Source organism: Hydra vulgaris, chromosome 08 (assembly GCF_038396675.1).
Source record: "Hydra vulgaris chromosome 08, alternate assembly HydraT2T_AEP".
In the NCBI taxonomy this organism is placed as follows: Eukaryota; Metazoa; Cnidaria; class Hydrozoa; order Anthoathecata; family Hydridae; genus Hydra; species Hydra vulgaris.
In genome coordinates, this window is record NC_088927.1 from 3,002,501 (window position 1) to 3,015,000 (window position 12,500).

Below are 12,500 nucleotides of genomic sequence, written 5' to 3' on the forward strand. Positions count from 1 at the left end.
GAGGAAGATAACTATCATCACTAAGATCACAAGATGAGACAGCTGAACTCAAATTAGTCTTACAAAGAGCAAGTAGGTCTGGTGAACTTTGCAAGAGATAAGACTCAACAGAAGAAAAGTTACTTCAAAGACCGCAAATATTAATAAATGATAGATTTAGAGAACTTGGTGATAACAATGTTTTATTGCGTTTTATAGTTTTTGGTACTTTATTTATTTTTAAATTAGATTGAAGAACTTGACTCAAAGCATAGATAGTACTCAGAACACCGTTTAATAGCCCAAGCAATTGCCCCATTACTACTAATAAACCCTAAGCTGTAACAAAGGGCTCCAAATGTGGCCTCTACAATGCACACCAAAAGTAAAAACAGGGACACTATCCATGCGCAACATGGCACTGTTAATACTTTGATATTTTTCAGCTGTTGATGGAATCAGCTTCTCTGAGAGCTACCACAGAGTTCAGGAAACCTGACTACCAGCTGGCCTCAGAACCATAAAACTGAGTTTTAGAGCTGTACCCTCATTAGGAGATAATAGAATGAGTTGCCTAGTCATGAAAACAGAGACACAAGCAAAACTCATGCATTGAGTCAAGATGATCTAGCATTCAACATCCTAAACTGGAAACAATGTATTAAAAATACATCTGCGCCAGCCTAATAGATGAAGAAGGGGTGTCAGGCTGATCAACAGATAAAATCTGTTTACCCCTTAAGTCTTTGCCTAGGAGGCCTCCTACAAGACAGTAGCTGGGTGCATTTAACATGCCCAAGATGAGTATTTTTATTGAGACACCATCTCTAGCCTTCACACAACCAAGAGTCTTAAGGCAGGGGGTGTTTTAAATCGGAGTTGGCATCTCCTAGCCTTTGCCTAAAAAGGCGTATCCTACAAGGCAGCAGGACATGAAGCAGATTGTACTGGGTTACATATTATCAGTAACAGGATAACCTGATCTGACATTGAAAATTAAAAAAGATGATTGTTGGAAAATAACAAATTGATCAAGCATAAGTTTGTTAATTGAAGATTTAAAACCTTGTTAAAAATAGAAAGAAGACTGATTAAGGAAGTTTGAGGTTTTATAGTGTTCTTCAGAGTTTTTTAAAATCATAATCAGATAATTTTTATAATCATAATCAGATTTTTAAAATTATAATCAGATAGGGTTTTACCACTCTGATTAACAATCTTTTTGATTTGACGAAGAGTAGCTTGTTCAGCTAATATAAATGGAACTTGGCGATGAATGAAATCCTCCATCATGTAGGACTAACATGTAGCATTAACATTAAAATTTGCAAAAAGATGTTATTGAAAACCCATCACAGATCTTACTCAATGGAATTATATTGTGTTCTTTTTTATCAGAGAAAAAGTTAATTTGCCTAAACTAGCTACAATCAATTGAATGAAGGCTGAAATAAAAAAAATATATACAACAAATATCTTGAATGATTCACTATGTTTAAGATTTAATTGCTTTGCATTATCAGTAATGTTTGGATTAAAATGGGCAGTTTAAAAACTTGTATTGACTGAATAATTTACATCTGTAATTATTCTAAATATTTAATGCTTTTATAAACATAAACAGTTTGTATAAATTTTTTTAAACCTTCTGTAAAATACTCTTAATTATACTAAGGAAAATTTTTTGATTAGTTAATAGATTTCTTCAGCTTTAAACATATTTATTAAAACAGTTTTTTGATTACCATCACTGAATAACATCACTTGTGTTTGATTACATATAGTTGCTGACTTTCATATGAAAATGATTTTATTATATATTTTTGAGATACACAGTAATTATTAGTTTTTATTTTTGGTTATTTTTTAAAATAGTTTTATTCTGGTAAAAAAGCAGCACATATACCTTTTCGTTTGCTATACAAAGTGTGGACAAATGCCAGACATTTAGCAGGTTTTTTTTGTTATTGTTTTAGTCACAAATGTATTAATTTTATTAAATGATTATTTGAAAGATGGTTTTTTTTTCTATGAGTTTTTGTACTTTTGGTTGGTGTTCTTTTTTATTTTAACAACAGGTAAATTGATTTGTAGTGTTTATATGTGATATCTTTACTTGCCAGACTGACTATATTCTTTAAAAAACTGACTATAACTAAATAAGGGGAAGGGAAGGAGTCATACCTCTCCTCCACACCCACACCAACCAAATACCCATCCACCCCATCCTTTTTCCCTCCTTTCCCATAGAATTGCCCCTGGTCAGTATGTTATAATAGTATTAGTAATGTTCTTCTAAGTATAAGTAAGTTGCATCTTCTTAAAATTTATGTTTTGTTATTTTAGTCAATTTAAAATATTAACTTTAGCAAAACTAAATTACTATATTGTATCACAACATATAAGTTAAAATAAATTAAGCATCTTACAACTATTAGTAGGTTTGAACTAGTGACTTTTAGCATTATACAGATTTATACAGAAGTAGTTTAGTGGATTACTCTTTGCATAAAAACTTTTTAATTTCATTCTTAAATCTTATAGCTTTTCCTCTTTCTCACTCTTTCTGGCATCCTAGGCATCTTCCTGGAGTCCTAGGCTGGTTAATTCACTGTTAGACATCCTAATCACTCTAGTTTCTGTTGTTGTTTAAAGTTATTTCTCATGTTTTTAGCTTGCGGCCAGAAAAATGTTTCTATTAAGTCAGTACTCTCTAAACTGTAAAATTTTTTGAAACTGTTGAATCGTTTCTTCTAATTCCTGTGATTCTAATTCATTAATTCATTAATTCATTGGTAACACTTTTTTGGTATAATCAAGGGCAGCCTTAGTGCAACACAAAAATAGCTGGCTTTTATATCCTAATGTAAACTTTCCTCAGCTTTCAGAGGGTTGTAGTGACTGTCTTAAGAAATTTTTATCTGTCTTATTTATTTGTCTAACATTTGTATTGGAGTTCTCTCCTGTCTTTGTGTTCTTTAACTTTCATCACCTTAATTTGCCCTTTTACATATTTTTTTAAATTAAAATAGTGTTAACTGTCATTATTTTATTTTAAAATGTCATATATATTATAATATAGATTTAATGTTTTATTTCCATTAATGTTTTATCTTAAAGATAACTTTTTTATATAAGGATTTTATAACTTTCTAATCATAAGTATACAGAAAAATTGTATATAAACAGTTTTAATAAAACAAATAAAAATAGATATTAAAACGTAATAACAATATAATGATCATGTTAAAAAACTCTAAGCAAGAAAACGATAGATGCTTTTATCATAGTTAATTTAAGAATTATTTATCATCAAAAACCAGGTATAGGTTAAAGTTTGCTTCAAAACTGTTTATTGAGATTATTGTTATCAATTGATTTAATCAATAATATCTATAATTAGCTATAAAAAAAAAAAAGAAACTTTTTAACTAATTTTACTATCTCTTGTACTAAATTGTTATAAAATTTCTTTTTTTTCCATTTAAAAAAATTAATTAGTAATAATTAAGTATATTATAGAAATATATAAAGGATATATAATTAGTATGTATAACTTTTATATTTATATATATATATATATAAATATATATATATATATATATATATATATGTATATATATATATATATATATATATATATATATATATATATATATATATATTTATATATATATATATATATATATATATATATATATATATATATATATATATATATATATATTAAGTCAGATCAGGTTATCCTGCTACTGGTAACATGTAACCCAGTACAATCTGCTTCATGTCCTGCTGCCTTGTAGGATACGCCTTTTTAGGCAAAGGCTAGGAGATGCCAACTCCGATTTAAAACACCCCCTGCCTTAAGGCTCTTGGTTGAGTAAAGGCTAGAGATGGTGTCTCGATAAAAATACTCGTCTTGGGCAAATGTTAAATGCACCCGGCTATTGTCTTGTAGAAGGCCTCCTAGGCAAAGACTTAAGGGGTAAACAGATTTTATCTGTTGATCAGCCTTGCACCCCTTCTTCATCTATTAGGCTGGCGCATATGTATTTTTAATACATTGTTTCCAGTTAAGGATGTTGAATGCTGGATCATCTTGACTCAATGCATGGGTTTTGCTTGTGCCTCTGTTTTTATGACTAGGCAACTTATTCTATTATCTCCTAATGAGGGTACAGCTCTAAAACTCAGTTTTACGGTTCTGAGGCCAGCTGGTAGTCAGGTTTCCTGAACTCTGTGGTAGCTCTCAGAGAAGCTGATTCCATCAACAGCTGAAAAATATCAAAGTATTAACAGTGCCATGTTGCGCATGGATGGTGACCCTGTTTGTACTTAAGGTGTGCATTGCGGAGGCCACACTTGGAGCCCTTTGTTATGGCTTAGGGTTTATTAGTAGTAATGGGGCAATTGCTTGGGCTACTAAACGGTGTTCTGAGTACTATCTAAGCTTTGAGTCAAGTTCTTCAATCTAATTTAAAAATAAATAAAGTACCAAAAACTATATAACACAAAAAACGATCATCATCACCAAGTTCTCTAAACCTATCATTCACTAATATTTGTGGTCTTTGAAGTAACTTTTCTTCTGTTGAGTCTTATCTCTTGCAAAGTTCACCAGACTTACTTGCTCTTTGTGAGACTAATTTGAGTTCAGCTGTCGCATCTTGTGATCTTAGTGTTGATGGTTATCTTCCTCTAATTTGTAAAGACTCTATAGTCACATGCTTGGCCTGGGCATTTACATTCGTAAGAACTCACCCATTTGTCGTGAAACTAGGTTTGAATCCACAGACTATTCTTTTATGTGCTTTCGTTTAGCACCACTTCACTCTATTACCTTTCTCTTTGTTCTATATCGCTCTTCTTCATCTCAAGACTGCACTCTTTTTGACGTTATTTCTTATCATATTGACCAAGCCCTCTCTCTTTATCCATCAGCTAATATAGTTGTTGTCGGTGACTTTAATGCTCACCACACTGAATGGCTTGGCTCTAGTGTCAGTGACTCTGCAGGCATTAAAACCCACGACTTTTGCCTTTCTCAATCCCTAACTCAAATAGTCAACTTTCCAACTGGCTTTCCTGACAATCCGAATCATTTACCATCTCTACTCGACTTATGTCTTGTTTCTGATCCTAGTCAGTGCTCAGTTAGTCCACATTCACCCTTAGGTGCTTCCGATCACAGTTTGATCTCTTTAAAACTAATATCACATTCTTCTTCATCACCTGAATCCTCCTATTATCGTACCTCTTACAACTACAGTAAAGCTGACTGGGATTCTTTCCGTGATTTTCTTCGTGGTGGCCCTTAAGTAGAAATCTTTCGTCTTCCTGTCGACAAATGTGCTTCTTACATAACTTTGTGGATTCAGGCTGGAATGGAATCATTTATTCCCTCTTGACGATTCCAGGTCAAGCCTCACTCTCCTCCATAGTTTTCCTCACACTGTGCTGCTGCGATAGCCAATCAAAACCGTTACTTCCATATTTATCAGCAAAACAATTCTCCAGAAAACAGGAGTCTGTTTATTACTGCTACAAACAATTGTAAAAAGGTTTTGTCTAACACCAAAACCCGCTATTCTCAGGTCATGAAATCTCGTATCTCATCTCAAAAATTAGGCTCTTGTGACTTCTGGAGAATCTTTAATAATATCAATAATAAGGGCAAATCTATAATTTATAATTAAACCTGGACAACATACCTGTTATTGTCTTGCAGAAGTGTTCTCCGGAGCTGTCGTCTATACTCTCAAAACTATTCAACAAGTGCTTATCAAAGTCTTGCTTTTAGCCTGCTGGAAAGCGGCATCTGTTATTCCTATTTTCAAAAATTCTGGAGAGCAATTTGATTCGTCTAACTACCGTCCCACAAGTCGACTTCCTATCTTAAGCAAGGTTTTTAAATCTTTAATTAACAAACACTTAATTTCTCATCTTGAATCTAATAACTTACTTTCTGACCATCTATATGGATTTCGATCTTCTTGTTCTACAGCTGATTTGCTAACAATAATATCTGACAGGTTTTATCGTGCATTAGATAAAGGTGGAGAGGTTAAGGCCATTGCTCTTGACATTTCAAAAGCTTTTGATAAAGTTTGGCATGCTGGTCTTCTCCATAAGCTTTTTTCTCATGGTGTATCCAACAACATCTTTAAGATCATTGAATCCTTCTTTTCCAATCGTAGCATAAAAGTTGTCCTCGATGGACAACACTCTTCTTCTTATTCTGTAACTTCAGGGGTTCCTCAAGGTTCTATCCTTGGCGCTATACTCTTTTTAATTTACATTAACAGTCTTCCAGATATTCTCACATCAAAGGTGGCATTGTTTGCTGATGATACTACCATTTATTCTTGTCGTGATAAGAAACTAACACCCTCTGATTGCTTGGAGGGGCATTTGAGCTTGAAAAGGATCTCTCTTCTGCTACAGCATGGGGCTTACAGTGGCTGGTGAACTTTAATTCAGATAAAACTTTTTTTCAGCCAATTGTTATCGCAATAATATAGATCTTCCTATATTTATGAACGGTGATGTACTCAATGTGTCACCTAATCTTCATTTTCTAGGATTAACTCTTACTTCCAATCTTTCTCGGAAACCATATATCAAATCAGTTGCAAAATTAGCATCTGCTAAGGTTGCATCTCTTTATCGAGGTCGTCAATTTCTTACTTCGGATTCTATTCTCTATCTCTATAAATCCTAAACACGGCCTTTTATGGAATACTGTTGCCATATCAGGGGCGGATTTTCTAATGATGCCCTTTCTCTTTTAGACAAGGTGCAAAAATGCATTGTAAACATAGTTGGATCTGCTCTTGTAGCCAACCTCCAACCATTATCACATCGTCGTAATGTTGCTTCTCTTTCTCTTTTCTACAAATACTACAATGGGCACTGCTCTAAAGAGCTAGCACCACTTGTGCCATCTACTAAAATTCATTCTTGTGTTTCTCGTCATTCAATTAAGTCTCCTTCTTTTTCCTGTGACTGTTCCTAAGTGCCCTATTATAGCTTATTCGTCTAGTTTTTTTCCTCGAACATCAGTTCTTTGGAATTTGCTTCCTTTCTCTTGCTCTCATGATTCATATAATTTACAATCTTTCAAGTCGTCTGTCAATCGTTATCTTGCTCTACAGTTTTCATCTTTTCTTTTTCAGTAACTTCCAACTTAAATTAGTGGCTGCTCGCAGCCTTGTTGGAAGCGATATATATATATATATATATATATATATATATATATATATATATATATATATATATATATATATATATATATATATATATATATATATATATATATATATAAATGTTGTATATGTGTTTGTGTGTGTCTATATATATATATATATATATATATATATATATATATATATATATATATATATATATATATATATATATATATATATATATATATATATATATATATATATATATATATATGTATATATATAGGTTAGTAAAAACACTTATCTATTTTTTGATTACTTCAACACTGTATTTCACCATCAGTAGGTTCATCAGGAAGAAACATTCTTCCTGATGAACCTACTGATGGTGAAACACAGTGTTAAAGTAATTAAAAATTATATAAGTGTTTTTACTAATTTTTTATTGCTCTGTTCTTTTAGAACATTGAACACTCTGTTTGTGGAATACACTAACATAATTTTATATATATATATATATATATATATATATATATATATATATATATATATATATATATATATATATATATATATATATATCACCATTATTAGATATTGTAATTGTAAACTTATGATATATTAAAAATTTTTAGGGTATGAACAACAAGATGCACATGAGTTTTTTATTTCAACTCTTGATGTTCTGCATCGTCACTTTCGAGATGATAGCTCCACCCCTTCTAACAACCATAATAATTGTAACTGTGTTATTGATCAGATATTTACTGGCGGACTTCAGTCAGAACTCACTTGTCTTGCGTGCAGGTTTTAATATTTTTCATAAAGCTTCTTCTATTAAGTTTTTAAAGCAAATAAGCAAAAAACAAAAATTTTAAATCTATTTTGTTGCTATATTTTTATTTTTTAATTACTCTTTTTTTTAATTTCTAAGTTTGTTCAATTTTCTATTTTTATATATGTATATAAATACATCTAAGCAAAAATACATTTATATTAAGAGAATCGTATCTTAAAGAGCAATATTTTTACATGGAATTGACCTAAATACAGCAATATTATAAACAATATTACTTTATAAACATTATTGTTTATAGAGCAAGTGGTTTTATAATATAGTTGCAGGTTCTTTTATTCTGACTTGTATTACTGTGTAAAATCTCAGGTTATATAAACTAGTTATGGTTGTAACATTTCAAGGTAATTTGAGATTGGTAATTAAGTTTAAAATTATAGCCAGATTTTTTCAATACCTTTTTGTAATGTTGAATAGTTTTATAGAAAACAAATTTATTTAATGATGTGGTACGCACTCTTAATTCAACAGTTTTAGTGAGTTTTCTGATAATACTAGGTGAGTGGTTGGAATCATTGTCGACATAGTTAAGTTTTGCTTTTGATATTAACTGCTTTTGATATCAAGTGTTGCATCAAGATTTTTAACTATTTTTATATTTCATTGGATAAAAACAAGACGTTTATTAGTTTTACAAAGTTTTTTATTATCTCTATATGCTGGCAATTTTTGTTTTTAAATATCGCTTGTCTGTCATCACAAGATCTGCTCGACTATATTGCTGAAGAAAGTATACAAAAAAAAAAAAATTCCTTTAAACTCACATACTTCAGTGTAAGTAGCCATTGTAACATCTTTAAACTCACATACTTCAGTGTAAGTAGCCATTGTAGCATCTTTAAACTCATATACTTCAGTGTAAATAGCCATTGTAACATCTTTAAACTCACATACTTCAGTGTAAGTAGCCATTGTAACATCAAAGAGTTTTTTTAATCCTTCGTTGTTAAAAGTAAAAATTTTGCAATTTTTTCTGCCAATGTTTTATGCTCATTATTTTACGAAATATTAATCAGCACAGTTGATTGAATTATTGAGGTTTTTTTTTACTTAATAAAGGATAAAAATTATTAATGTCAAAAACTAAGAATTTTTAAAGAATTGTTAATTCCCAAAACAAACAGTGGTTGCTTGCTATTTATGTTGGGTATTACCAGAAAACAAAGAATAATGTAAAAGAGCCAGAATATAATTTACAGAAGAAAATCCAAGAAAATCAGGAAAACTATGAGATGAGAAGGTAAGAACTAAAAATGAGAGTTCTAAAGCATTGATGAGCGAGGAAAAAACTAAACAAATGTTTTTAGAACATTATGGGACTGATATAGCAATAGAAACTTTGTTGAATGACAAGTCATGCAGGATTTAGTTTTAGTTTATGGAACAAGAGATAATAGCTTGTTTGAGCAGCAACCATGATAGTCATAGCAACCATGATAGCATTTGTAGAGAAGAGAAAGAGATTACCTTACAACAATGGGATAGAGGTTGAATGAGATAGAGGTTCAAGCTTGGCAGCTACAGCCTAAATACATTTAAAAATTGTTTTTGAACCTTGTTTTAAAGAGATTAGGCATCATTAGAATAACCAGCTCAAAAATGACTGGTATTCCATACAGGAAAAATAAGAGCTTTGTAAAGAGATAAAGAATGGGAAAAGTAAGGAAATGTTGAGCATAATAAAGAGAGGCAAACTTAGCAGATAGCTAACCAGATTAATAATCCATTGCAGATGCTATGGAATAATAATATTGTTTCCATAAGAGGTAAGTAGTGTGATTGATAATCCAATAGACATTAAATTTAGGACTCAGTAAGGCATTAAATTTAAGACTCAGTAAGACATTATTTTAAGGACTCAGTAAGAGTTTCATCAAGAGCAATTCATTAATAATAGGAATATTATTTACTGCTAACATTAATGCAATAAATGTTAGCAGTAAATAACTGAGTTTAAAGTAAATAACTGAGTTATAAGTAAATAACTGAGCTTTTTTTTAGATAAAATCACATGATTCAATAAGTTCATAAACTTTTCTGATACATCATATTAAGTTTATGAAGAAGATTATTATGCTAGAAGTTATCAAAAACTTTGATATGTCAAGTGCAACAGATTTTAATTTGATATGTCATGTGTAATAGCTCTTACCTCCATTTAATGCGCAATAGAACCTTTCTGTAATGACAGCTAGGTGTAGAGTAAGAGCATCAAAGTTGATTGTCAGAACATTGTTAGACTCTAGATGAGATATTTGAAGTGATTAAATACTCAAAGATCTTTCTAATATTTGAGAGAAGACTAGATGATAGTTGCAGAGGTCTGAGTGATCTCTAGAAATGTTAAAAATTAGAACTACAGATGCCATTCTCCTTCAAGCAGGAAAACAAGCTTCAGCAAAGCACTTGTTAAATAGTTAATAAAGTATTGAAAAATGTTCTTAAGAAATCTTTTCTAGGACTATAGCAGAAGTAATGTGGCAACGGGATGTAGAAGAGTTTGAGAGAGAAATTAGCAACGTTATTAGCAACTACTATTAGTAATGGAAGCTGGAAAGGTTTAAAAGTCTAGCAATGGATTGAGCTGTTTCTCTGGGAATATAGAAATAGAGTGGTCATTCGATTCAAGAGATGAATTTGAAGAAAAGTTTATTGGAAGAGATTTTATGAACAGACCATGTATTGAGATGTAATGTTAAACTTCCTTATGCTAATGATTTACCAAAAGTCTTTGTTTGGAGCTTAGCATCAAACAGCACTTTTTTACATTGGTTTCTTGCAATAACAAAAACATGTTTGTTCTCCAAAGAGAACACACATTTTTATCTTGCAAAAAAGGTTAAAGAAATGAAAACATCAGTTGCATGAAAGTATCATGTACCATGAAAGATTGCAAACCAGGTAAAAACCATTGGTAAACTTAAGCTGACTTGAAAGACATCAGCCTAAAGGCTATGACAAAGAAAACCATGAAAAAAAGTTAGGGTTTAAATAATTGTTGGAAGTGACTCTAATTAGTCTGAAAAAGAATAAGATAAAACTCTTAGTGAGATCATACCATGGTATAACCATATAATTAAATTATATAATAGCTATATATAATTAAAGGAGAATAAGGTGAAACTAAGCAAAAGCTAGAATAAAAGACAAGACACAAATCAAGGAGTAAAGGCGCATAGAGTTTTCTGGAATATGAATCACATAGTTATCATATAACTTGAAGTTTAGCTTGAATCATATGAGTAAAAAATCAGAAAAATAAAAGTTTTAAGCTTAAGTGCAGTAGTAAAGCCATTTAGCGTGATGAACATTAAAGTCGCGGTTCAACAATATTGGTTGATGGATTAAGAGAAAAAGGTCAGTTAATTTGATTAGAAATAACCTTAAAAAAAGGACAGTCTTAAGGAAGAGGAGAATGGCAAAGAATAAAGAGAAAGGTGATTGATTCTTTGCAAATCAAAGGATATTAGCCATCAACACTGAGGTCTAAAGATGAAACAGCAAAATTCAAATTAATCTAATAAAGAGCAAGTAAGTCTGATGAATTTTGTAAGATTCAAAAAGTTATTGACAGATAAAAAGTTATTTCTACCAAAATTAAAATAATTAGGTTGTGGCAATAGTTTTTTGTGGTTGTGGTGGCGATGGTTAAGGTTTTTTATGCTTAATGCTTTTTAGTTACTTTTGTCATATTTTTAATTGCATAACATCCTACGGAATGAGCTATGCAGATGCTTCAGTCCTGCTAATTAACCCAAGGTTGTAACAACAAGCTCCTTATGCAGCATCGACAATGCACACCATGAGTCAAATAGATCTAGATCATCATCCTAGGCAGGAAACAATGTAACTCTAATTTATATCAGCCTAAGAGATTAAGGATGTATGGCTGGTCAAAAAAACTTTTCTGCTTATATAAAAAGGCAGTAAAATAACTGCTATCAAAGTACTGGTAATATGTAATTCAGTACAATCCAGGACTGGTTGTACTGGGTTACGTGCTACCAGTAGCATGATGATCCCAAACCTGAACAGACCTGAAGTTGTAAAATTAAATTACAAAGTTTGACATTTTTATAATTAAGTCAGTAACATTAAAGTTTGCCATTGATTAACAAATACTTTTTTTTTTAAATTTATTGTTAATTTTAGATGAAAAAAATTTGTTTATTCTTCCTACCATGTTTTTGCTAGATTCAAAAGTCAAACTAAAGGGGTGTTTGCTGCTAAGTACATGCCTAGGTCAAGTATGTGACTACTTCTTTTTTATCTTTCAATGTAAAAGCATTCTGAAGTCCTTTTTTATTTTATTTTGTTGTAAACATCATGGTTATGTAAAATATACTTCCCTTCTTTAATAATTTTATCTTTTATTTTTGGATCAACTTTTTTATAGATGGCAGTATTGCATTTTTTTTTAAATTCAATTATGTTTGTAAATTTAAATGTATATTTGAGATATACCAGGTACTCGCTTA

At 30.9% G+C, this 12,500-nt stretch overlaps 1 protein-coding gene across 1 annotated transcript in view; it reads left to right on the forward strand.

The window, feature by feature from the left end:
• LOC100197916 (ubiquitin carboxyl-terminal hydrolase 22) overlaps nucleotides 1-12,500 on the forward strand; it is a 90,255-nt gene that overhangs the window by 33,572 nt on the left and 44,183 nt on the right. Inside the window, exons 6-7 of the mRNA XM_065802284.1 lie at nucleotides 1,855-1,933; nucleotides 7,802-7,973. Of these exons, the coding sequence (XP_065658356.1) occupies nucleotides 1,855-1,933; nucleotides 7,802-7,973 (251 nt within the window). The remainder of the gene's footprint in view (nucleotides 1-1,854; nucleotides 1,934-7,801; nucleotides 7,974-12,500) is intronic.